The 27381-nt window shown below is 37.0% G+C and overlaps 1 protein-coding gene across 1 annotated transcript in view; it reads left to right on the top strand.

Annotated features, from left to right (window-relative positions):
• The window catches only part of ARIH1 (ariadne RBR E3 ubiquitin protein ligase 1), a 122767-nt gene that overhangs the window by 30559 nt on the left and 64827 nt on the right, over positions 1 to 27381 (top strand). Inside the window, exon 2 of the mRNA XM_032244734.1 lies at positions 12519 to 12586. Within this exon, the coding sequence (XP_032100625.1) occupies positions 12519 to 12586 (68 nt within the window). The remainder of the gene's footprint in view (positions 1 to 12518; positions 12587 to 27381) is intronic.

The raw sequence follows: 27381 nt of genomic DNA on the forward strand, positions 1-27381 counted from the left end.
GGACTTAGTATTCTACATTTCTAACAAACTCGGGTGATTGTGATTTTGTGAACCACAATTTGAGTAGCAAAGCCTATAGTGTTTATAATTATAAATAAATATTTATTTTTTATTTCTATTTAATTTATATTTAAATTATTTTAAAAATAATTTATATTTCTATTTCGCTTAGTAATTTCTATTTATGTGAACTTTCTTTCTGAATATTAATAATTCACAGAAATTTACTTTTTTTTTTTTTTTTTTTTTTTGAGACAGAGTCTTGCTCTGTTGCCCAGGCTGGAATGCAGTGGTGCCATCTCGGCTCACTGCAATCTTCACCTCCTGGGTTCAAGCAATTCTGCCTCAGCCTCCAGAGTCGCTGGGATTACAGGTACACACCACCACGCTTGGCTAATTTTTGTATTTTCAGTAGAGATGGGGTTTCACCATGTTGGTCAGGCTGGTCTCGAACTCCTAACCTTGTGATCCACCCAACTCGGCCTCCCAAAGAGCTGGAATTATAGGCATGAGCCATCGTGCCCAGCCTCATAAATTTGCCTTTTTAACCCAAAAATGGAATATTGTACACTGCTCAGTAGCTTGCTTTTTTTTCACTTAGTAATGTCTTTCTCATGAATAACCTTCCATGGCAGTGCATACAGATCAGTTTAATTTTAATGGCTGCATAATATTTCAAGTATGAATATAGCATAATTTATAGGCAGACTCCTTTTGAAAAAATGTAGAAATGGGAAAATGCTTTCCCAAATAATGTGGATATGAAAATTCTTATACTTCTATACTTGGTATTTCTGTTGAGTAGGTTCCTAGAATGGGGATTTCTAGGTCCTAGTTCATGTGCATTTTAAATTTTCTGCCACACTTCGAGATTTGACCAAAGTTGCCATCTCAACAACAAATTATGACCTCTTTCTCTTACCTTTGTCACTGAATATATCAGGTTTTGTTTTTTGTTTTTTGTTTTTCTTTTTCCTTCAGGACAGGGACTTGCTCTGTTGCCCAGAGCTGGAATGCAATGTTGTGATCTCAGCTCGCGGCAGCCTCTGCCTCCTAGGTTCAAGCAATTCTCCTGCCTTACCCTCCCAAGTAGCTGGAATTACAGGCACATGCCACCATGCCTGGCTAATTTTATATTTTTGGTAGAAGACAGGGTTTCACCATGTTAGCCAAACTTGTCTCGAACTCCTGACCTCATGATCTGCCTGCCTCGGCAGGGATTACAGGCGTGAGCTACTGCTCCCAGCTCATAGATAGTATCAGTTTTTAAGAACTTAGTCATTGTGAAAGATTTGAAGCATTCATTGTAATAAGGAGATTTGATGTTTTCTTGTGTTTTTCAGCCAAGTATAATTTGCGAATTGATGAAGTGTCCGTTTTTGTTGGATTATTTTCTTTATGGATGAGTATGCTTGCTTATTTAATTTTGCTGTAGAGTTTATAAATATTCCTTAGAATACAGATGTTTTTGTACTTTGTGGCCTTTGCGTTTCTAATATTGTTTAAGAAGTATTAAAAAATACTCTTTAAATTTTGAACCATAAGCAGCTCATTTGAGGAGCTTGTCGATTTGATGAAAACGAGCCCATTCTTCTGTAGGAAAATCTTAAAATTGAGTTTTAAGATTTAAGTTTAAGATTTAAAATCTTAAAATTGAGTGCCTGTAACCTATTTAATTCTCTTTCAGATCAAATTCTGAAATAATAAAAAGGTGGATTTTGGAAGCTTTCTGTGTATGCAAACCGGAATTATTATTATTATTTTTTACTTAGCTTTATCCTAAAATAAGAAAGTTGTCTCTGGAGATTTTTGAAAAAGTAGTTGCCTCCCATCCTGCTAAATAAAGGAATGCCATTCAGCAATTTGGTTGTGAATTAATTGATTGATTGAGACAAGTTCCGCTCTGTCACCCAGGCTGTAGTGCAGTGACACAATCTCAGCTCACTGCAACCCCTGGCTCCTGGGTTCAAGTGTTTCTCTTGCCACAGCTTCCCAAGTAGCTGGGATTACAGGCGCATGCTACCACGCCTGGCTAATATTTGATATTTTTATTAGAGACGAGGTTTTGCTATGTTGGCCAGGCTGGTCTCGAACTCTGACCTCAAGTGCTCCACCTGCCTTGGCCTCCCAAAGTTCTGGGATTACAGGTGAGAGCCACCAAGCCTGGCTTTGGTTGTGATTCTACCTGGAGAGTTTGTCACACTCTTGAATGTGGGCCTGTCTGCCCACATGTGTGCATCCACATTATGGTTCTCCACCTTGACTGCTTATTGGAATCTCTTGGGAGCTTTTGAAAATGGAAATGCCCAGGTCTTCCCCTCAGCCCTCTTCCTCACCCCCAATATTCTGATGTATTTGGTCTGGGGTGTAGCTTGTTTAAAAGCTTCTTAGATGGCTGTGCACAGTGGTTCATGCCCTATAATGCCAGTGCTTTGCAGGCTGAGGCTGGAAGATTGCTTTAGCCCGGGAATTTGAGAGCAGCCTGGGCAAGATAGCAAGCTCATGTCTCTAAAAATGAATGAATAAATAAATAACAATCAATTAAAAGCTTCCTAGTTGATTCTTATGTGCTACCAAAATTGAGAACCATTTGATAAAAGGATAGGGGATGAAGGTGCAGTTGATGTTAAAGCTTTATCTGGGACATTTGACCTAATTCGAGTCACTAGTAAACTTTTAAAATGCAAAACTTTAAAGCAGATACAGCTGCTGTGAGCCTGGAATGTCATTTTCTTCAGATTATTAAAATACTAGACTGCCACATTCATGGGAGTTCTACAGATGTACTTTTTCAGAGCCTCTGTAATGGGAAATTATTTAGAGCAGTAGTTCCCAGTTCTGGCTACATGTCAGGATCATCTGGGGACCTTCAGATAAAAATGTTGAATGAAAACATATATACTCATATACTCATATTCTACCCCTGACAGTTGAATCAGAATTGCTGGGGGTAAAGTCCAATTAATGATATTTTTAAAGTTCCTCAAGAGATTCTAATATGTAGCCAGAATGGATGGGGGCAGGGGGTACTGATTTAGAGTTATAACTAGACAAGATGTAAGGTTTAGGTTGCCTTATGGTCCTAAAAGTTAAATGTACTGCTGCTGGTATTAGTACTACTTTTCTGATTCTGGTGATTTTACTCAAACTGTTGTTTGGTTTGTTTATATCCTCTAAAAAGTATGAAGAGCTCTTTATTTCAGCCAAGAGCTTGAATTGGCTTTTCACTAAACTGTCAGTTCTGGTGGCACACAGAAGTGAATTTCTCTGCTTTGACAAGTCCTGGTAGGGATGGTGCTATAATCATAAATGAAATAATTCCTCCATATATTCAAATCCTATTAGACTATTTTATCTTGGACCAAGTCACTTAACCTCTATAAACTCATCTGCAAAATGTAAATCATATCTACTTTGCATAAAATACTGATGTGAGGATTAAATGAAATAATGTGTATAAAGTATCTAGCATTGTTTCTGGCGCTCCATAATTTCAAATCTGTATTTTCCTGTTCAGCTTCCCTTTTACTCTCATTGTTCTTTCTTGATACAGAGTCTCTCTCCGTTGCCCAGGGTGGAGTCCATGATCTCTGCTCACTGAAACTTCCACCTCCTGGCCTCCTGCTTTCAAGCAATTCTCCTGCCTCAGCCTTCAGAGTAGCTGGGACTACAGGCACACGCCACCATTCCGGCTAATTTTTGTGTTTTTAGTAGAGACGGGGGTTTCACCATATTGTTCAGGCTGGTCTCAAACTCCTGACGTCGGGTGATCCACCCACCTTGGCCTCCCAAAGTGCTGGGATTACAGGCGGGAACCACTGCGCCTGGCCCCACACCCCACCCCACCCCCCCCCTTTTTTTTTTTTGTCGGAGACTTGAGTCTTGCTCTGTCACCCAGGCTAGAGCATTGGCCTTATATCTGCTCACTGCAACCTCCGCCTCCTGGGTTCAGGTGATTCTCATGCCTTAGCCTCCCAAGTAGCTGGGATTACAGGCATGCATGACCACTCTGGCTAACTTTTGTATTTTTAGTAGAGCTGAGGTTTTACCATGTTGGGCAGTCTGGTCTTGAAATCCTGACCTCAAGTGATCATTTGTCTCAACCTCCCAAAGTGCTGGGATTACAGGCGTGAGCCACTGTGCCCAGCACATTTTTTTTTTTTTTTTTTAAAAGAGAGATGGGGCCTCACTCTGCTGCCTAGGCTAGAATGCAGTGACTATTCAGATGGGATCCTGGCACACTACATCTTTGAACTCCTTAGCTTAAGTGATCCTCCTGCCTCAGCCTCCTGAGTAGCTGGACTACAGGCATGTCCCACCTCTTCTGGCCTTCACCCTGTAATTTTGCCTTTTCCACTGTGTCATATAAATGGAATCAAACTCATTTTTAAATTGGGCTTTTATTTTCTTATTGTTAGGTTTTGAGATATTTTTAAATTATTGTAGGTACAAATTCTTCCTCAGATAGGTAATTTGCAGATATCTTCTCCTAGTCTGTGATGTATCTTGTATTCTCATAACAGTGTGTTTTTACTTTTGATGGATTTCAGTGTTGCCAATTTTCTCTATGGTTTGTGCTTTTGATGTATGTATGAACTATCTGTGTAACTCAAGGTCACAAACGTTTTCTAAGTTTTATAGTCCGATTTACATTTGAGTCTCATCCATTATTATTTTTGTATTAAATGTGAGCTAAAGTACATTTTTAAAATGTATACATCTTAATTATGCTAGTACTGTTTTTTTTTTTTTTGAAAATACTTTTTCCCCATTGAATTGTTTCATCACTTTTGTAAAGAATCAGTTTTGATTTATTTATGTGGGTCTGTTTCTGGTTTCTCTTCGATTCTTTTGATCTGTGTATCTTTTTGCCTGTACAGGTACTGTAACTTAATAGTATGTTTTGAAATCAGGTGTTCTGTTTTAAAATTTTTCAAAATTTGGCCATTCTAGTTTCATTGGTATTCCATATAAACTTGGGGATCACTTTGATATTTACCCAAAAATCCTTGGATTTTGATTGGCATTGAGTGGAATCTGGAGGTCAGCTTGGGAAGAATTAACATTTTAACTATGTTGTTTTCCAATCTGTAAAGATCGTGTATATCTCCATTATTTAGGTTTTATTAAAATTTATTTCATCAGTATTTTGCAGTTTTCAGTGTACGCGTTCTTCATGTATTAAATTTATACGTATATATTTCACATTTTGTTGCTATTGTAAGTGGCACTTAAATTTTTTTGATTTTCAGTTACTCATTGCTAGTATGTAAAAATATAGCTGATCTTTTATATTAGCCTTGGACTTTGCTAACTTCATTTCTTCCAAGAATATTTTTTGTAGATTAATAGGATTTTCTGCATAGCCACATACATAGTCATCTGTTACTAGGAACAGCTTTTTTCCTTTCCATTTTCTATCTTTTATTTCTTTTTCTTGCCATATTGCATTTGTAAGACTCCAGTTGACTGGGATTGATGAAAGTGGACATCCTTGTTTTGTTTCAGGTCTTAGGGGAAAGGCATGTGGTCTGTCCGCATTCATATGATGTTAGCTCTAGTTTTTGGTTTTGGTAGATTACCAAATGGAAGAAGTATCTTTTCTGTTTTTTATTTTTGGGATGGAATCTCCTGTTGCCCATACTGGAGTACAGTGGCACCATCTCAGCTCAACTGCAGCTTCTGACTTTCAGATCAAGTGATTCCCCTGCCTTACACAGCCTCCGGAGTAGCTGGGATTATAGGCACCCACCACCACACACCTAGCTAATTTGTGTATTTTTGTAGAGCTATGATTTCACCTTGTTGGGCAGACCGGTCTTGAACTCCTGACCACCTCAAGTGATCCACTTGCTTCTGCCTCCCAGGGTGTTAGGATTATGTGTGTGAGCCACCGCACCTGCCCTAGAAGTGCCTATTCCTAGTTTGCTCAGAGATTTTTATGATAGTGGATGTTGAGTTTTGTCAAATGCTTTATCTGTAACCTATCCTATGACTTCTTCATTAGGCATTTAATGTGGTAATTAAATTGAATTTTGAATGTTTAAAACTAGCCTTGCAATCCTGGGATGAACCCCACTTGACCTAGGAGTAGTTATCCTTTTTATATATTGCTAGATTGGATTTCCTAATATTTTGTTGAGGATTTTTGCATCTTTGTTCATACAGTAATTTTCTTGAAATGTCTTTGTTGGATTTTGATATCAGTATGATCCTATGGGAATTGGGAAGTGGTCCATCTTTGTCTAGTTTTTGGAAGTGTTGTATAGAATTGGTTTTTTTTTTTTCTTCTTCTTCTGCTTCCTTGAATGATTAGTAGAATTTACCAGTGATAAATTTTTGGTCCATGAGATTGCTTTGTGGAAGAGAGTTAATTACATACTCAATTTGCTTAATAGGTACCGGGGCATTTGTGTTACCTGTTTTTTCTTTAGTGAGGTTTAGTAATTTGTGTCTTTGAGAAGTTGGCCTGTTTTGTTGAGTTGATGAATTTAATGGGCAAAGAGTTCATAGTATTTGCTTTCTCATCCAAGGGAGAGTTTTATTAGTTTCATTGATCTTTAGCTTTTGGTTTTGTTTCTCTCTTTTTTTTTTTCCCTCTCAATTTCTTTTTTTTTTTTTTTTTTTTTTGAGACGGAGTTTCGCTCTTGTTACCCAGGCTGGAGTGCAATGGCGCGATCTCGGCTCACCGCAACCTCCGCCTCCCGGGTTCAGGCAATTCTCCTGCCTCAGCCTCCTGAGTAGCTGGGATTACAGGCACACGCCACCATGCCCAGCTAATTTTTTGTATTTTTAGTAGAGACAGGGTTTCACCGTGTTGACCAGGATGGTCTCGATCTCTTGACCTCGTGATCCACCCGCCTCGGCCTCCCAAAGTGCTGGGATTACAGGCGTAAGCCACCGCGCCCGGCCTTACCTCTCAATTTCATTGGCTTCTCTTTATTATTCCCTTTCTTCTGCTTGCTTTGGGTTTTTCTTTCCCTTTTTTCCCCTGAAGTATTTGAGATCTTTCTGATTTTCTTATGTAAGCATTTAATGCGATAAACTTTCCTGTAAACACTATTATGTCCCACAACTTTGATATGTTGCATTTTCATTTTTGTCTAGTTCAAGATATTTTCTAGTTTTATTTGAGATTTCCTCTTTCAAGCTTGTATTTAGTAAAATATGGTTTAATTTGGAAGTAGGCTGTGTAAATATTCAGTGGATTACAGAGAGGAGTGTTGAAATCTCTTAAATATAATTGTGGAATCATCTATTTGATTTCTGTAAGTTTTTGCTTTATTTTGAAGTTATTACTGGTAATTTTCCTTGTTCTGTAGTTTGCTTTATCTGATAGAAATACAGCCACAGTAGCTTTCATTTGGTTAGTGTTTGCATGATACATCTTTTCTCGTCTTTTTACTTTTAATCTCTACGTATCATTACATTGAAAACTGAGCGGTTATGGACAGCATATAGTTTAGCCATTTTTAAAAAAAATCTGAGTGGTTGCCCAAATGGTTTGTTTTGAACATTTATACTTGATGTAATTATTTATGTAGTTGAATTTAGGCCTTTAAAAATTATTATTATTTTTAAATTTATTTTACTTTAGGTACATATTATATCTGGCATTTCTCCCCATGTTATCCCTCCCCACCCTCCCCACCGCCCGTTGTCTCTCCCCTACCGCCCTCAACTGTCCCCTGTGTGTGATGCTCCTCTCCCTGAGTCCACGTGTTCTCGTTGTTCAACACCCACCTATGAGTGAGAACATACGGTGCTTGGCTTTCTGTTCTTGGGTCAGTTTGCCGAGAATGATGATTTCCAGATTCATCCAAACCCCTACAAAGGACACGAACTCATTATTTTTTATGGCTGCGTAGTATTCCATGGTGTATATGTACCACATTTTCTTTGTCCAGTCTGTCCTTGATAGGCATTTGGGTTGGTTCCAGGTCTTTGCTATTGTACACAGGGCTGCAGTGAACATACGTGTGCATGTGTCTTTATAGTAGAAAGATTTATAGTTCTTTGGGTATATACCCAATAGTGGGATTGCTGGGTCAAATGGAATTTCTAATTCTAGATCCTTGAGAAATTGCCACCCTGTCTTCCACAATGGTTGAACTAATTTACACTCCCACCAACTGTGTAAGAGTGTTTCTATTTTCTCTTTGTTCCTCCTTTTTCTGCCTTTTAGATTATTTGAAATTTTAAAAATATTCTAGTTTATGTATCTGTTGGCTTTTAAAAAGCTTTACCTCTTGGCCTTACGATTTTAGTGGTTGTACTAGGAATTATCATATAAATATCTAACTCTTGACATTCTGTTAGGGTAAATATTTTACCTCCTCAAAGTAAAACAGATTTTCCTTCAGCCTCTTTATATGATAGTTGTCATATGTTAACACATATGTCTATAAACATTTAACTCTTCCCACCAAGCATGATGCTATGGTATTTACCATTTCTGTTGCTCTTCCTTCTTTCCTGTGTTTGCAAGTTTACCCCAGTATCGTTTCCCTTCCACCCAAATAATTTCTTATATAGCTTTTCTTTTAGAGCAGGTCTTTCTCTAGCTTTCTCTCCCCTTCCATCCCTCCTTCCCTTCCTTCCTTTCTCTCTGTCTCTGTCTCTCAAAGACAAGAGTATTGCCTTGTTGCTCAGGCTGGAGTGCAGTGGTGTGATCACAGCTCATTGCAGCCTCAACCTCCCAGGATCAAATGAACCTCCCGTCTCAGCCTCCCCAGCTACTGGGACTACAGGCGAATGCCACCACGCTCAGCTAATTTTGTGTAGTTTTTGTAGAAGTGGGGTCTCATCATGTTGTCCAAGCTGGTCTTGAACTCCTGGGCTCAAGTGATCTTCCTGCCTCAGCCTCCCAAAGGACTGGAATTAGAGGTATGAGCCACTGCACCTAGCCTGTTCTTGTTTTTTGTTTGATAATGTCTTTGTCTTCATTTCTGAAATATACTTTCACTGAATATGGAATTCTGGCCTGATACTTATGATAACCCATAGGGCCCTGAGAGATTGTTCATTTTTTAAAAAATATTTCTTTTCTCTTTTATTTTTATTGGATAACTTCTGTTGCCATCTCTTCAAGTTCACTGACTCTTCTGTCATCTTTCTGATAGTGAGCCAGTCCAGTGAGTGAGTTCTAAAATTTCCATTAAAAAAAAAAAATAGTAAACTCTTTCTTTTTGAGAATTTCAGACGGGGCACAGTGGCACTCATGCCTGTAATCCCAGCACTTTGGAAGACTGAGGTGGGAGGATTGTTTTGAGTCTAGGATTTCTAGACCAGCTTGGGCAATATAGCGAAACCTTGTTTCTACTAAAAATAAAAAATATTAGCTGGGTGTGATGGCGCATGCCTGTAATTCTAGCTATTCAGGAGGCTGAGGTGGGAGAATCACCTGAACCCAAGAGGTTGAGGCTACAGTGAGCTGAGATTGCACCACTGCACTTCATCCTGGACAACAGAGTAAGACCTTGTCTCAAAACAAAAAAGAATTTCGGCCAGGCTCGGTGGCTCACACCTGTAATCATAGCACTTTTGGAGGCCAAAGCGGGTGGATCGCTTGGTCTGGGAAACAAGGCGAAACCCTGTCTCTACTAAAAATAAAAAAATTAGCAGGACTTGGTGGTGTTCACCTATAATCCCAGCTACTCGGGAAGCTAAGGCAGGAGAATCGCTTGAACTTGGGAAGTGGAGGCTGCAGTGAGCCTAGATGATGCCACTGCATTCCAGTCTGGATGACAGAGCAAGATTCCATCCCCCCAAAAAAAAACAAAAACAAAAACAAAAAATAACAAGCGAATTTCATATTTCATTTGTTTTAAGGTGTTCACTTTTTACCTAGTGGATCATGCTTTTAATAACTGCTTTAAAAGTCTTTGATAATTGTAGTATCTGGGTCATGTAAAAGTCAGCATCTGTTGATTATCTTCTGCTTTAAGAATCGGTCGTTTTTTTGTTTCTGTATTTGCATGTCTGGTAGTTTAGATTCTATCCCAGACGTTTTGAGTATTATATTGTGAGATTCTGAGTCCTGTTAAAATCCTTTAGAGAAAGTTGAAGATTTGTTTGTTTTAGTACACAGATCAACCTAGTTAGGTTATACCTGCAACTTCTTTCTCATCTTAAATAGGCAGTGGTTCCATTACCTGTTCAGTTTTCAAAATTTTTGCCATTTGCCCCTCCCATTCCCACTTTGGTTGATCTAATCGGACTTGAGTGGCGATTTATATCATAGTTCTATTGAGAAAGATTCTCTTACACTTCTTTGAATGTGTTCCATGTATATATAGGTAGCTTACAGCTGGATCCTCAGACTTAGGGACCTACTTCTCTGTCTCTATCATCAGTGATTATACCCATACTCTTCAGCTCCCAGGAGCCTTCTTTATTGCCCTAGCCAGAAGCATAGAATTATAGTTTTAGTCTTCTACCTGTCATGCCTCACATGGCAGTGAGCACATTTAGGGAGGCCTTGCCCTAACCATATTAAATAAAAATATAGAATGGAAACTAGGAATCTGTTTTGACAAAACTTAACATAGTTACTTTTGGTAAACCAGTAACAGATTTGGGAACTTGTGGCTAGAACCAATATTTGGCACTAGCAACATCAAGTTACACTCCCTCCCCTTTCTTTTTTCCCTTTTTGCAAGTTGAGGCTCTTAACAATTCTTGAACTATCTTACCCCAAGCACTCTGTCCAGTGGTAGAAAATACAGTGTACTGGATGCCACAAAGTTACAGTCATGCAGTTTTATAATAACAGGAGACTTGTCTCTCGATTGATGGATTATTGCTCTTATTTTACATATAGCTGAATCTAAATTAGTGACTTTATTGCAGTTGTAGGCAAATCCTCTTGTTAAAACCTGTTATTAATCTCAGAGTTCTTTTAAAAACGGTTTTAAGAAAAACATTTCTAAGAAAAAGCTGGAGATGACAGTGTCTCTGTATTCTGTGCAAATGATAACAGGATCAGTTAAAATGTTTCTTGTCACATCTTAATTCTTATAGATGTGTGGTATCTACAGTGCTCTGTTAAAGATGAATTCTTAGGGGAGTGTGGGTTCAAATAAGTAAGGAGTATCTAGATAAATTAGCAAAATGTACTGAGGTGAGTGAGTGAGTGTCTATATCTTTGGCTTTTGGAGGGGAGTATGCATGTATATAAATTTTTCTATAACAAATGCTACCGTTTAAAACAGTTGGCATACATTTCTTTCATGTCATTATTTTTATACAAGATAGTAATCTTTAAAGTATTAAATCAGTAGCTAATTATGGTCCAGCTCTGACGAAGTAAAGTAGTTTTAGTCCACAGAGATCTTTTTTGGAAGGTTATTTGATGTAGTAAAATTGTATATGAGATATGAATAAGCAGACCCATGTTTGAGTTCTACTTCTGCTATTGTAACTAGCTCTCATATCTTTGAATGAATCAGGCCTTGCTGATTTCTTAGGCCCCATTGCATTTTTAGTTAAAATTTTGTACTCTAAATAGTAAGCTCACTAGTTTTACGGGAATTGGAGATATTTGTGACAGCATTGACTGATGGGGCAGTAAACTTTGGTTTTATTTTATAGTAGTAACTTTTCCTTCTTGAACTAGCAGCCTAAAATAATACCCTGTAAACTACTATGTAGTACAGATATTTTTTCATTTTGGTCAAATAGCTCTGAAGTATCGTTCTAACTTAAAAGTGACTTAGACTCATTTGAACTATTCGGTGCATAAGGTGTTCAATGATTTTTTTTTTTTTTTTTTTTTTAATGGGGCTAACTAGGTTGCCCAGGCTGGAATCAAAGTGCCCTGGACCTGAGATACTCCTGCCTCTGCCTCTTGATTGGCTGGGACTATAGGCGCATGCGAGATTGCGCCTGAGTGTTAGAAATTTTCTTTTCTTTTTTTTTTTTTTTCCCTTTCTTTTTTGAGTCAGAGTCTTGCTCTATAGCCCAGGCTGGACTGTAGTGGTGTGATCTCAGCTCACTGCAACCTCCATCTCCTGGGTTCAGGTAATTCTTGTGCCTCACCCTCCCAAGTAGCTGGGACTATAGGTGTATGCCGCCACGCCTGGTTAATTTTTGTATCTTTAGTAGAGATGGGGTTTTGCCTTGGCCTCCCCTAAGTGCTGGGATTACAGGCGTGAGCACCTTCCCTGGCCGAAGGTGCTTGATTACATTTAGTGTGCTGATGTGGTGGTCTGTTGAAATTATTTTTTTTGCAATTAAGACAGTTAGCACCTGATTTACTATGGTTACTTACTTTTTGTTTAATTTCTTTTTGGGTTATTTTGAATCCTAAAGAGACCTGACATAGTAGTATGGCAGACTATGTTTAAATAGTCTTGATCTTATCATTAAAATGTTTTTCCTTAGAGGAATAAAGAATTATTCTAGGGATGGAAGTTTGGGTGGAGTATTATGGAAATTTAACTTCAACCTAGGAGTTCAGTAAATGTCAATGAAGTGCTATTACCTTAAAAAATGACTTTTTTTCCCTCCTCCTTTAGAATCCAGCAACTATCACAAGAATACTCCTTAGCCACTTCAATTGGGATAAAGAGAAGCTAATGGAAAGGTAAGGAACTATATTGTCAGCTTTGTACTTAGAAGTAACAACAGAAAGCCTATTGAACTGAATTTACAAGAATCAAGTAAGGAATTGATTAATATACCAGTATGTGGTTTGTTCACATACTGTTATACCAGTATGTGGTTTGGAAATTTGCAACTAGTAACTGCTTTAATTTCTTGTATTCCCCTTTTGTAAATTTTGCAGTAGATTTAATGTTAGGGAATTCAGGCTTATGTTTCTTTTTATTTGGGAGTACAGTATGTGTGTTTGGGGGTGGTGCTTCAATATCTTCTACATATATCCTCTTGGGTACCGAGAACTAAAAACAGGTAGAGAAAAAAAGCACCTGATAACATTCTTGGAGTAAATGAATAAGATCTTCCTTTAATTATTTAATAAGATTTCTTGCTCATAAACTTTTAAGCCTGTCAGGCATAGTAGTAACATTTATTCAGTAGAAACAAAATTGAGAAGTTGCTTAGGCTTTTCTGGCCACCAGACCGGGTGCTTGAACTGGTTCTCTGGTTTCAGGGTAGGATTCTATTCCATTGAGTTTTAAAAAGTATTTCCTAGATACGACTGAGCTTGGTGTCAAACAAACAAAAAGTATTTCCTTTCTAGTTCTGAAAGAGAAGACATTAGTGGGACTGGAGAATGACAGTATTAATGTCATTCTTAATCTTGTTCTGCTTTTTAGATTGGAAATTTGTTCAATTGGAAAATTGGGACATGTATTATTGGTGGTAGGATGACAACTTATATTCCATTATCAATCCTAATTTTAATAAAAAATTACAACTAGTTATTGATAACTGAGAACCTATATATTGTAGAAATAAATGGAAATTATTTCTTATTTGATTTTAAATTCAGAGAGTACTTTATAAAACAGATATTAAATAATACTGAGACTGTCACCCCATTTCATACACCTTGCATCCTAATTACAATTTAACAGTAACAAAAATAGCTATCAGTTTTGAACCCTCTGTCAAGCATTTTACTTTATCCTCCTGATAGCTTTATGAGGATAGAAACTATTCCCATGTAATTGATGTGGAAACTAAGGTTTGAAGCTTAAATTTTTAATCTATAAGTTTTGTAACAAGGAGTTAGCATCAAAACACAGGTTTGTGGGGCGTCAAAACTTATGTCTTAAAGGCATGCTGTATAAAGCTTTCCCATGGTTCATGAAGGATAACTAGTTTGATTTTTTTTTTTCTTTTTTTTAATGGATCTGACCATGCTTTTGATGTCAGTGGTGTTTTTTAATTTTGGTAACATTTACTTTCCGGCTTATTTATTTTATGACACCTAGGAGGAAGAGTTTTTATTGTTTACTTCTAAAAGTAATGAGTTACACTGATTTACTCAGAGTTTCTTCCATATTAATGTGTTTCTCCAAGACATTCTGAATTTTGTCCTGTAACACTGCTGAAAATATTTTTCCGTTAAATATTGACTCAATATTTTTGTACTATTATCCTTAATTTTGTACTTAATATGGGAACTGTGACTTCTGCTCAGTTTTTCTGGGAACCTTAAACTGCTCTAAAAAAGTAAGTGGTGCTGGCCAGGCACGGTGGCTTACGCCTATAATCCCAGCACTTTGGGAAGCCAAGGTGGGTGAATCATGAGGTCAGGAGTTAGAGACCAGCCTGGCCAACATCGTGAAATGCTGTCTCCACTAAAAATACAAAAAATTAGCAGGTCGTGGTGGCGGGCACCTGTAATCCCACTTACTTGGGAGGCTGAGGCAGGAGAATCACTTGAACCTGGGAGGATGGAGGTTGCAGTGAGCTGAGATCGTGCCACTGCCCTGCTGACAGAGTGAGACTCCGTCTCAAAAAAAAAAAAAAGGTGGTAAGTGTGAATTTAAAATTGAAAGGTGCACTTCTGAGTATGTGAACGTTTCAGGTTCTCCTTGTAGTTTCTGTAGATAAGCTATTGGGTACTTAAAAGATTTATAATTCAGTCTTTAAAATCAATATGCAATATCTTTTTGTCTAATGATTTTCACATTATATTTTATGTTGCCTGCTATTAGCACTGCCACATTTTTTTTAAACCATTTTACTGATGTATCTTTTCCATTTTTTAAATATTCAACCTTTCTGGCTTATTTGGTTTTAGGAGTATCTTTTGTGAATATCATGTAGGTGATGTTTTAAAAAATCTGAATAAAAAAACATTTTTTAATAGCCAAGATTAACATATTCATGTTTTATAATTAATGTTTAGATTTCATTATTGTCATTTTAAGTTGTGCTTTATAATTACCATGTTTTCTGTTCGCTTCTTCTGTTGGCTTCATCAGATTTTCCTTTTTCTCGAATTATTTCAAAGTTATACAGCCAGTGCTCGACTTACGACCACGAGTGGTTCCAACAGACGGTCGTAACACGATTTGGTCTTAAGTTGAGTAGGCTATATGTACAGTACTGTGAAATGATGTTATAAAAATCTTTAAGTCATATTTTATCATAATTTTCTTTCATTATTGTTATATATCATAATTTTCTTTATTCATTTTATGCCATTTGTATCATCTCTACACCATTTTGTTTCTTATTTTTACATTCGTCAGGTTTAAGTAAAACACTGCATTACCAGTAGTAAAGGTTGACCTGAATGCTTATTATGAAAGCATTCTTGTGAAATCTCATTTTTAAAAAGCCACCTTAACTTGTGGTAAAGGCGCAGCCTTGTGTAAAACTGTGGAATATTCACAGATCACTGAACCACGGTGGTCTATGGTTTGAAGTGAAAAACCATGGCACATGATGAGTTTTGAAAAGCAGAAGAGTATGAACTATGTTAAGTCTTAGGGTTAAAAAGGACTAGTTGCCAGGTATTTATTTATTATCATTGTAGATAGAAAAGTAAATCATTACAGTTTTATGTGACTTTCCATGGGATACAAATATGTAGCATTCATCATAAAAGATGTCATCTGGATATCTTGTTCAAATATAATTTAAACTTAATATGTTCTAATATTGTTAAAGATAGAGGGATATAAACCACTCACATTTTAGTAAGAAAGGCAAGAAAATGACTAATAATGATGTGATATAGCATATATGTTTATTGTCCCGCACTGTCGTACGCCCAGCTGGGCAACGTTTGCACTGCCAGACGCAAGCAGTCGTGGCTGGCAATTGTGGTCGTAAAGTCGAATGGTCGTAAGTTGCATAGGTCGTAAGTCGATCAATACCTGTATATGTTTTCTATTACAGTTTTTCTAGTCACTTTTATAATTTGTACATGCATACTTAAAACTATATAAATGTTTATAACAATATTTACTTGGAAGTTTTGTATCCTCTATACAAGACAAAAACTTTAGCATACGTTTTTTTCTTTGTCATTTCCTTTTCTCTATCAGCTTGATAAGTTGATGTTTGATTTTATTTTTTTTCTTTCTGAGACGGGGTCTCACTCTGTCACCCAGGCTGGAGTGCTGTGGTGAGATCACGGCTCACTGCAGTGTTGACCTCCTGGGTTCAAGCAGTCCTTCCATTTCAGTTCCCCAAGGAGCTGAGACCATGGGCATGCACTACCATACGTGTTGAATTTATAAATAAAATGGTACTTAACTGAACAGATCATTGACTGTCAGTAGGATTTCTTTCTTTCTTTTTTCTTTTATCTTTTTTTTTTTTTTTTTTTTTTTTTTTTTTCTTTTTTCTTTTTTTGAGACAGGGTCTCACTCTGTCACCTGGGCTGCAGTGCAGTGGTGCGATCTCAGCTCACTGCAACCTCCATCTCCCAGGTTCAAATGATTCTCCCACCTTTCCCTCTGAGGTAGCTGGGACTACAGGTGCATGCCACCATAGCCAGCTAGTTTTTTTAATTTTTATTTTTAGTAGAGATGATGTTTCACTGTGTTGGCCAGGCTGGTCTCGAACTCCTGACCATCAAGTGATATGCCCACCTCGGCTACCCAAAGTGCTGGAATTACAGGTGTGAACTACCATGCCTGGCCAGTTTAGTAGGATTTCTCCTAAGAATGCAAGAACAACTCATTGGGGGAAGAATTTTTCATTTATAACATTTACAATATTAACAGATTAATGAAGATAAACCAAAGGATAATCATAATAAATGCCAGTTACGTATTTTAATAAAATTGTGCATTAATTCATGATTTAGTGAAAACTAAATCCTTAGCAAACTGAGAAAGTAATTTCTCAGATTGATTAAAGATATCAACTAATAATCTACAATAAAATTATACTTAATGTTGAAACATCAGAGGCATGCCCATTGAAATCAAACAAGGATTATGGCTGTCATCACCATTTGAATTTATTAAAAGTTCTGATAAGTACAGGTAACATAATACATGGAAAATTAAATAAGTGGCATAAAGACTAGAAAGATAAATTATATGTAGAATATATAATCTAGGAAACCCAGAAGAATCCACTGATAAACCATTAAAGGGATTGCCCATTAAAATCACCCGAGAAGTTAAAAAACAAAACAAAAAAAACCCACAGTGCCTGGTCTCTTTTCATTATTTCCTGCTTCAGTTCCCTTGGAAAATGAAAAGAAACATGGAATGTAGGTAGTTGTAGCTTCAGTGACCCTGTGTTCTTCCACATTCTTGTTTTGTTAATTTTTTTTGTAGAAGCAGGTTCTCACTGTGTTGTCCAGGCTGGTCTCAAACGCTTAGCCACAAGTGATCTTCTCACCTCAGCCCCCCAGAGTGCTGGGATTGCAGGCGTGAGCTGCCATGTTCAATCTCTGTATTTTTGCATATAAAAATGGAGGTTACCCATATGTTAGTCCTGTATGTATTTAGTATCCTAGGAATTATAAGAAAAGATAGGTAATACACCTACCTTTAGTTACATATAGCCCATAAGGTGTGTGACATATAGTATTTTTTTAAAAAATCTTGCTTCCTAGTGGGTAACACTGAATGTATTAAAGTATCATTTCTATTTATTTTCATATACTTAAATCTTATCCTAGTTAAAATTGTGAAATATTTTAAAATTTTATTCTTCTTTGTTATTTCCATATACCAGGCATGTTAATATTTCTTTTTATTTTATTCATTAGTAAGCCGTGGTCCCTGTCCTGGAGGGAGGAGCTCATGGTCCAGTGAGGGCAGTAGAAGTATAAATAGATCCTTGCCAGTTATTCGTCTTATTTGCCCCATGCCTCTTAGTCTGTAGTTTAAACAAATTTGTACTGACTCTAAAAATGAATTGTGATTTATTCTTTCTAAAAATAAATTTTGGGCCAGATACAGTGGCTCAACCCTGTAATCCTAGTGACTCAGGAGACTTAGGTGGGATGATGACTTGAAGCCAGGAGTTCCAGACCAGCCCGGGCAACACAGTGAGACTCTGCCTTTAAAAAGAAATAAGAAACTTAGGCGGGCATGATATTGTGGGCCTGCAGTCCTGCCTACCAGGGAGGCTGAGGTGGGAATCTCACTTCAGTCCAGAGGTTTGAAACTGCAGTGAGCCCTGATCATGCCACTTTACTCAACCTGGACGACAGAGGAACACTCCGACTCTTAACAAATTAAGTAAGATAATTTTGGGCAAAGGTGGGGAGCTGGTGGAGAAAGGACACCTTTAACTTTATGGTCTTTCTTTTATCCATTATAGCAATTTTCCAGACCTCTGTCATATTCTTTCTTTTCCAGTCTTCTGCTTTTTTTTAAATCTCTGCAGATTAATTTTTCTTTTGTTTTATAAACTAGCAACAACTATATCTGTCAAGTCTTCCATCTAGTTTTAATACCATCATGATTTTTGTGGTATATTGCTTTCATTATTTCATCTGTCATATCTTGAACCTTTTCCTCCTTTCCTGGTATGTATCAGTCAGGACTTTTCATAACTTTAAGAGGTTAAAAGTGAAATAGACATTAAAGAGTGAGATCTTAGGTGTGAAGGCTGTACAATCAGAAAAGTGCCAAAATCACAGTGTCAAAACTATTTTAGTGGAGGCATTGTTGCTGCTGCCATTGGGCACAGATATCACTGCTGATAACATCAATATTGGGCATATAACACTAAAACTAATACCTCTGCGATCTCTGAAAGCTGGATATCTCATTGCTCCTTTGATAGATTACCTCATTGAACCTTCTCTGAGTATTAAGTTTTTGATAAACTGTTTCCCTGATCCTGCTGGGAAGGAATTTTTTCAGCCGGAGAGATGGGAAAGTGAATTGTCTTCTGTCTACCTTGCTAGCTTTTTTTTATCTCCATATCCTTATGTCTGTTCTTATATTACACTTTAGTAGTACAAAACTTCTGTGATAGTCACCAAATTCATTTTTCTGCTGCCTCAGCTTTGCAAATGTGTTTTGACACAGGGCTTCTGTTTACTGTGCAGCTGTAGGGAGCATCTTTGGGATTGTACTGTCATTGGCCTAGGCCTGACTTGCCTTTTTTATTGTCTTTTTTTCCTTATTTTCCTTCAGAACTCAAGTCAAGCTTTTCTTCTGTCAAGATCTACCTCCTTTGCACTGTATTGTTTCGTGTTTTACCACTTCTATTTGAAGTTCTTTGTGCAGAAACTATCCTACTTATCTTGTATTCCTACACATAATGCAGTTCCTAATATATAGCCATTGTTTACTAAATATTTCATTTAAATCCAGTCATTTATAGGTTTTCTTTTCTGTAATAGAATTTTATTGAAAGTATGACATGAATACAAATTAGATTTCATTTTGGGAGCTTTTAGAAACACAGCATCAATAGTGGAGCTCTTTAGAGTTGGTAACAAGTTAAAAAAAAAAAAAAAGTATCTTTCCCTTTCCTGCAGCTCAGAGTTCTTTTCTTGTAGGTCTATTATGATAAATTTTTAAAACTCATTTCAGTTGATAGTGTGGTAGTGTATAGGGTAAAGGCTAAGGAATTAACTGGTGTGTTTGAGGTGGGGTGAAATACAGGTGTCTAAAAACCACCTATAAAAATTATACCTGGACAGGTAATAATTAAAGAATCCTGAGCAAACATCTCAAGTCTTTCCCGCACTCTGTTACAAATAGCTTTTCATTTTTCATTCTGAAAATGGGTATTCATTAATACCCATTTAATGAATAGATACTAGTGTTAACACTTGGATGTGATTATGGTAACATGGAGCTTTTTGTAGCCACATTATTAATATATCATTTCATAATTAACCTCTCAGATGGTGAATGTAAGTTTGATTTTTCAGAAACCTTGCCTTTTTGATGACATTTATCACTATCCTACAGTATAGTGTAATTTTTCCTGTTTAAACAATCCAGGGCTGGGTACAGTGGCTCATGCCTGTGATCCCAGAACTTTAGGGGGCTGCAGCAGGAGGATCACTTGAGCTTAGGAGTTTGAGACTAGCCTGGGCAACATAGGGAGACCTCATCTCTACAAAAAATAAAAAATTAGCTGGGTGTGGCAGTGCATACCTGTAGTCCCTACTCAGGAGGCTGAGGCAGGAGGATTGCTTGAGTCCAGGAGGGTGCAGCTGTGTGATCTGTGATCATGTCACTGCACTCCAGCCTGAGCGACCAAGTGAGACCCTATCTCAGACAAAAACCAAAAAACATTTCACATACTATTGAGGAGAATAGTGAAGGCTTAAGAGGCAAATGTACCATTTCATTATGGTACAGTGATTAAGAACGTGGAAGCCGTATCTCCCCGCCTCACTATCTCACCTAGACTGTAGTGCAGTGGGATGATCACAGCTGACTGCATCCTTGAACTCCTGGGCTCAAGAGATCCTCTCACCTCAGCCTCCCTAGTGGCTAGGACTATGCACCACCACACCTAGTAATTTTTTTTTTTTTTTTTAGAGATGGGCTCTTACTTTGTTGCCCATGCTGGTCTGGAGCTCCTGGACTCAAGCAATCCTTCTCTCTTGGCCTGAGCCACTGCACCCTACCAAGAATTTTTTTAATATCAGCTGTGTTTAAGACATTGAGCAGGGATGGTGATGAGGAGTTAGACACAACAGTGTATCATACTATAGACTCCCATGGTATGTAGAGATAAGTGTTTATGACCCCATGGTACTTAGAGATAAATTTTTATTTTTGACTTAAGTGGGAAAGGATTTAGTAATGAGCATGGCATTTGATTGGGCAAGGAGGGGCGGAGTGATATGGGAACCTGGGTATTTAAGGCTCAGAAAACAAAACCAAGTGGGGCACAATGTTTAAAGAATGTATGTTGAACAGTTATGAGATTGAATGTCTGAAGTATGTGAAGAATAGAGGGGAAATGGTTGGAAATGTTTAATGTACATTATGAGGGTCTTGAATGTTAAATAAGTGAATTTGCAATTTACTCTCTTTTGGAAAGCCCTTGAACATTGTTTTATGAAGAAATAATGACAGAAAAGCATTATTTCAGAAAAAAAAATGTGGTAACAAATGAGCTATTTTAACAGTCCACATAAAAGGAAAATATTGTTCTGACTTAATGACAGCTAAATTGATAGCAGAGGGTAGATGGAAGTGAAGTAAAATGTAGTTTTAACTGAGACAGAAAATATAGGTGACTCTGGGAAACATGGTAATTTGGACCATTCATTTAACTTAATACAATAGAAGAAGCTAGATGAAATATTGAAAGATGTTTGAAAAGTAAGATTATCGAAGAATTGGTAAGATAAGAAAGAGGCTCAAGTCTGAGTTTGAGAATCAAGAGAAATCTAGAGAAACAGGCGTCCACTCCTTGTTGCCTTAGCAGTATTGCAGAAGAGGTAGCTGAGAGACTGAGCTGTGAGTTTTGTTTGCCCTTTGATTAGTAGAGGGGAGTTGGAATATTAGGTATATTAAGAGTGAGAATTGGACACACTAGCTCCTTAAAGACTGAAGATGATCTTCATGGCTTTTGGGCAGTCCAGAAAACCTTAAACCCTGAACTTGGATTACAATAACCACCATATATAACAGAAACAAATGTAAATCTTCTCTAGGGAAAGAACATTATTTAAGGCCTTAAACTATTTTCTCAAATATTTCTCTATTTAAAACATAACAACCTGGGACTTAAAGTACTGGAATTGTCAGACCTAGACTAAAATGAATATGCTATCATGAGGGAGTATGCTATAATGAGGGAGCTGTCATTCAGATTTGAAAAAAAAAAAAAAATCAGAATTTATATAGCTAAACAAAATAAGCAAAATTAACTCAGTGAGACAGTTTAACAGCAGATTGGACAAAGTTAAAGAGAGTTTGGTGTATTCGAAGATCAAACAATGATCCAGAATTAAGTATATCCATTAAAACATGGAAAATACAGAAGAGGTTAAGAAATACAGAGGATATAAATGGGAAAGTCTCACTGAGTTTTAGAGAGGAGAGAATATGGCAGAGGCAAGCAATATTTGAAGATAAAATGCCTGAGAATTTTCCAGATTGGTAAAAGATCCAAATGTCATAGATTTAAGAAACCTAACAGTACCCATGTGTGATAGCTACTTGTTTCATTGATCTCAAGATAAACAGTTTTTCACATTATAAGATACGAAATCTGGATGTATCTTTCAATTAATAGCACCTTACAGTCTAACAAGATTGAAATTTTGACTCGAAAAATTTTCCATGTCAGCTGCTGTTAAGATCATGAAATTTCAGCATGAAAACATTTTAGATTTTATGAAGTATGGTTAAAAAAAATCCACATTTGGTTTTATTAATTACTATTATTATTTTTGAGACATGGTTTCATTCTGTTGCCAAGTCGAGTGCAGTGGTGCAATCTCAGCTCAGTGCAACTTGCTTCCCGGGTTCAAGCGATTCTTGTGCCTCAGCCTTCTGAGTAGCTGGGATTACAGGCACGTGCCCCCATCCCCAGTTAATTTTTGTAGTTTTAGTAGAGACAGGGTTTCGCCATGTTGGCCAGGCTGGTCTCGAACTCCTGACCTCAGGTAATCTGCCTGCCTCAGCCTCCCAAAGTGCTGGGATTATAGGCGTGACCCACCATGCCTGGCCAGAAATCCACTTTTAAAAACATCTTAGTAAAACTAGAAAATCATCAAAAATAAAGAAAAAAATCTTTAAAGAGATGAGTTACAAGAAAGGCTGCTTTCAAAAGGTGAAAGCATAGGTATAATAATAATCTAGAACACAGCTCAATGGCAACAATGAAAATAATGGTAAGATGATACCTCCATCGTTTGAAAGAAAATCTTACCTAGAATACTGTGTTCATGGAAAATACATTCATAAACAGTAGTTTTAATTAATATAAATGGTTTTATGTTGTACCTAGTTTTTGTATCTTTTTAAAGCCAACCAGCATTTTGTTCTGTCAGTGTTGATTGAAATTTCAAATATGCATAATTGTTATTTAAACAACTATGTGTCTGTTAAGGGGAAAAATCTTGCAGTATGTTGTACTTTGGAATTTATAACCTTAAATGCATAACGAGCTAAGCATTCATTGTAAAAGTCTCAAGTAATGAGCTAGATGTCTCAAGTTAGGAAAAGAGCAACAAAATAAATACAGAGAAAATACAATGATACCAAGAGCAGACTGTAATAAAATAGAAATCATGCAGTATGGATCAAGAAGCCATACTTTTTTTGTTTGTTGGTGGTGTTTTCTGAGACAGAATCTCTGTCAACCCAGGCTGGAGTGCAGTGGCGTGATCTCAGCTCACTGCAGCCTCTGCCTTCCGGGTTCAAGCGATTCTCCTGCCTCAGCCTCCTGAGTAGCTGGGATTACAAGCACCTGCCACTATGCCCAGCTAATTTTTTGTACTTTTAGTAGAGATGGGATTTCACCATGTTGGCCAGGCTGATCTTGAACTCCTGACCTTGTGATCTGCTTGCTTTGGCCTCCCAAAGTGCTGGCATTCCAGGCGTGAGCCACAGGGCCTGGCCCCAGGTGGTTGTTTTTGTTTTAAGACTGATACTTTGTTGAGGTTAGAAAAATGAGAGAGCCTAACTAACCAATATCAGGAATGAAAACTGTCACTAGATATCACTAGAATCTTGTAGATGGTTAAAAAAGAAAACTCTTAAGATTATAGACAACTGTTAAAACTTGATATTTTAGATAAAATGGGTAGATTCCTAGAAATAGGCAGTTTCCCAAAACTGACATAAGAAATAGTAAACCTGTATTCTTGTTAACTATGAAGAAATGAAATGCATAATTTAAAATGTTTTTATAAAGAAAAGTTGAAGTTCAAATGGTTATACTGGAAAGTTCTAGCAACGTGTAATATAACAGTAAATTCAACCTTATATTCTTCTAAAGGACTGAAAAAGAGGATCTTCTGCCTTCTTAAAGATATTATAACATTTACATCAAAACCCAAGGAAAGATTACACACCAGTTTCTCTCATGTACGTAGATACAACCCCCACACACACACAAAACAAAAACTGGAATGATTAAAAAAAAAAAAACCTTAAAATATTAGCAAATTTAATTCAGTAATACATATATAAAAAGAAGGGTAACCCAGTATGGCCGCCTGAGGTGAATCCTGGGAGTGCTAGGTTGGTTTAACCTGAAACAATTTAGTTTGATTGGTCACTTGTACAAATTAATGAGAAAAACATTTCAGTAGATGTCGAGGAGCATTTGCTAAATATCAGCAATTATTCATGGGTTTGAAAAGGAAACTATTAGCAATCTTTGTTAACGTCATAAATCTTATAGAAACATTTGTAGGAGATATCATAGTTTATACACTGAAACGTTGAAAAGATTTCCCTTTTAGATGGAGTTCACGATATGGATATATCCTATCTCCAGTTCAATTCAGCATTATACTAGAAATGATTCTAGCCAGTAGTAGAACATCAAAAAATGAAAGTACAGTGTTGAAGAGAAATGCCCGTGTTTTGTGGGTTTTTTTTTTTTTTTTTTTTGAGTTGGAATCCTGCCCTGTCTCCCAGGCTGGGGTGCAGTGGTGTAGTGGTTTGATCATGGCTCACTGCAACCTCCACCTCCCAAGTTCAAGCAATTCTCCTGCCTCAGCCTCCCAAGTAGCTTGGAGTACAAGTGCCTGCCGCCAAGCCCAGCTGATTTTTGATGGGGTTTCACCATGTTGGCCAGGCTGGTCTTGAACTCCTGAGCTCAAGTAATCCACCTGTCTTCAAAAGTGCTGGGATTATAGGTGTGAGCTACTGGGCCCACCCCCTGGCTGTTAATATCCACTGACAATGAGATAGTATATGTAGAAAAAATCAGAATCTACAGGTAAATTGTTAGAATAAATGTCTTTACAAAGAAATATGAAAATTTTATTTTTTTCTTTGACCCAGTAATTCCACTCTCAGGTATATATGCAGTAGAAAGAAATATGTGCACATCTGCACTGAAAGTCCTATATAAGACCGGTAGTAGCTCATACCTGTAAACTCAGCAATGTGGGAGAATCACTTGAGGCCAGGAGTTAGAGATCAGCTCGGGCAACATAGTTGAGACCCAGTATTTACAAAAAATTAAACAATTAGCCGTACCTGGTGGGATGCACTTGTAGTTTCAGCTACTCAGGCTGAGGTGGAAGGATTGCTAGAGCCTAGGAGGTCAAGGCTGCTGTGAGCCATTTTCACGTCACTGCATTCCAACCTGGGCGACAGAGCAAGACCCTGTCTCGAAAAAGAAAAAGTTATATGTAAGCATGTTCATAGCACTGTTATTCATACTTCAACCTGTAAACAACCCAGATGTTTGTCACTATTAGACTACATAGATAATTATGGCATATTGACAGAGTAACTTGTTTCAGCAGTGCAAAATAAATGAACGAGAGCTACAAGCCACAGCATAGATAAATCTTAAAAACATACTGAGTGAAACAAAAAGGATCCAAAGGAATACCTATCTATTATATGGTTATACTTACATAAAACAAAAACAGTTGAAACGTTTATATTGTTTAAGGATGCATATTTAGGTGGTGTAACTATAAAAAAAAAAAAAAAGCCAGGCAGTGATTAAAACAGTTGAAACTAAGTTTACATTGTTTAAGGATGCATATTTAGGGGGTGTAAATAAAAAAAAAAAAAAAAAGGCAGTGATTAAAACAGTTGAAACTAAGTTTACATTGTTTAAGGATGCATATTTAGGTGGTGTAACTATTTAAAAAAAAAAAACAGTAGTGATTATACATTGGGGGTGGGTTTGTATTACTAGCAGTGTTCTGTTTCTTCTGCTGGGTAGTGGTTATATACTGGCGTTGTTTTATAACAGTTTGTAAGCAGCATTTTATGTACTTCTCTAGAATTGTGTTACTGCAAAATAAAAATCATTTGAAAACACGTATACACAGACATAGGAAAAGGAGCAATCTTAAAGGGAAGGTCCAGCCTGTTTTCTGGACATGGCAGGATTATTAGTTCCTTTGTACCTACAAGTGTATCTATCATTTTGCCTAAACAGCTTTTCTCACTACTCTCCTAGGCTCCGGTATAGGAGATCTATGCTAATTTTAACTTAGTATTAACTTATTTGACCAACCTCTACTACCTTTGTGGTTTCTGCCACATCAATGTTATACTCCCCCGGATTGAAAACCTTGTGTACCTTCGCTCCATTCTGTATGTCTATGCTTATAACTGTATATTCCTTGGGATGCCCTCTACTATTCAGGCCTCAATTTTAAGAGCTGTAGCTTTGTACAAAATCAGAGCGTATCAGTAGTACTTCATTCTGGGGTTGTGCTCATAGATGTCATCTTCAAATAACATTTATGATGCCTCCTTTATCTTCTTATTCTCTAAATTCTTACCACATTTACCAACTTGTTTCAATTTCTCGAAGTTAGTTACTGTTTTCTATACTTCTCTAGAATGCTCCTCCCGCCTCTTGCTTGTTAAGTAGCATGTCATATAGGTGTTCATCTCTTTCCTTCAAAAGAATTGACATACAACTAACTAGCATAATTCCTACATAGAGTTGCTGAATATGCGAGAGAACTGTGTAAAATGGAATTTAATTATGTACTACCTTGTGTTTTGATCAATAATTTGTTGTTTTAACATAGCTAAATTTTAAACATACTTACGTGATTGATAGGCTTTCAACTTTTACAACCTGAGGACTTCCGTTAAATATATTGGAAAAAATCATTATCAAAACAATAAAATGACACTTCTTTTTATGTACTTGAAGAAACAATATTCCTCTTCAGTTGGAATCAGATCCACCATTACATGAATCACAAGTAATGTGTTTTATTTTCTAGATAAAAATGTGTAGGAGGAGCAAAAGACCATTAGACAGAGGGTATAGACTTCCTTTAATGCATATATTTGGAAAAAGCCACTGTCTTTGTTTTTTGTTTCTGTTTTTTGAAGTAAAAATAGTTTTTTAAAAATAATGGTTCTTGTTGTTTGGGGACCAGTCTCTTTTGAAAGAGTAATACAATCTTGAACCTTCTCCTGGGAGTAGGGGTTGGGGTTTCGAGGGTGGGTTGGGGGCAGAGAACATTTGTAAATAAGTTATAACGTTTTGGATTCTGCACAGTTGTTGAAGTTCCACAGACCTTCGATTACAAATTCATGTGTTTGATGAACTTGATAACATTGAAATAATCGTAATCAAGCCAGAAGTCATAGACAGCCACCAGCAAAGATGACATGTGTTTGTAAGAACACCCTGGAACACCACTGGAAAATCAGCATCTGTGTCTTCTAAAGCCTGTGTTATAGAGATTTTCTCCATTCTGTGTTAGAATAGTCATTAGATTCTTTTGTAAATGTCCTCTGTAGTTTTAGTTTTATTTTTAAAATTTTATTTCTAATAGAGATAGATAGGGTCTTGCTGTATTGTTCAGGCTAGTTCTGAACTTCTTGGCTCAGA

The sequence above is a fragment of the Sapajus apella genome, unplaced genomic scaffold (assembly GCF_009761245.1).
Source record: "Sapajus apella isolate SASKATOON/1434 unplaced genomic scaffold, GSC_monkey_1.0 scaffold55, whole genome shotgun sequence".
NCBI lineage: Eukaryota > Metazoa > Chordata > Mammalia > Primates > Cebidae > Sapajus > Sapajus apella.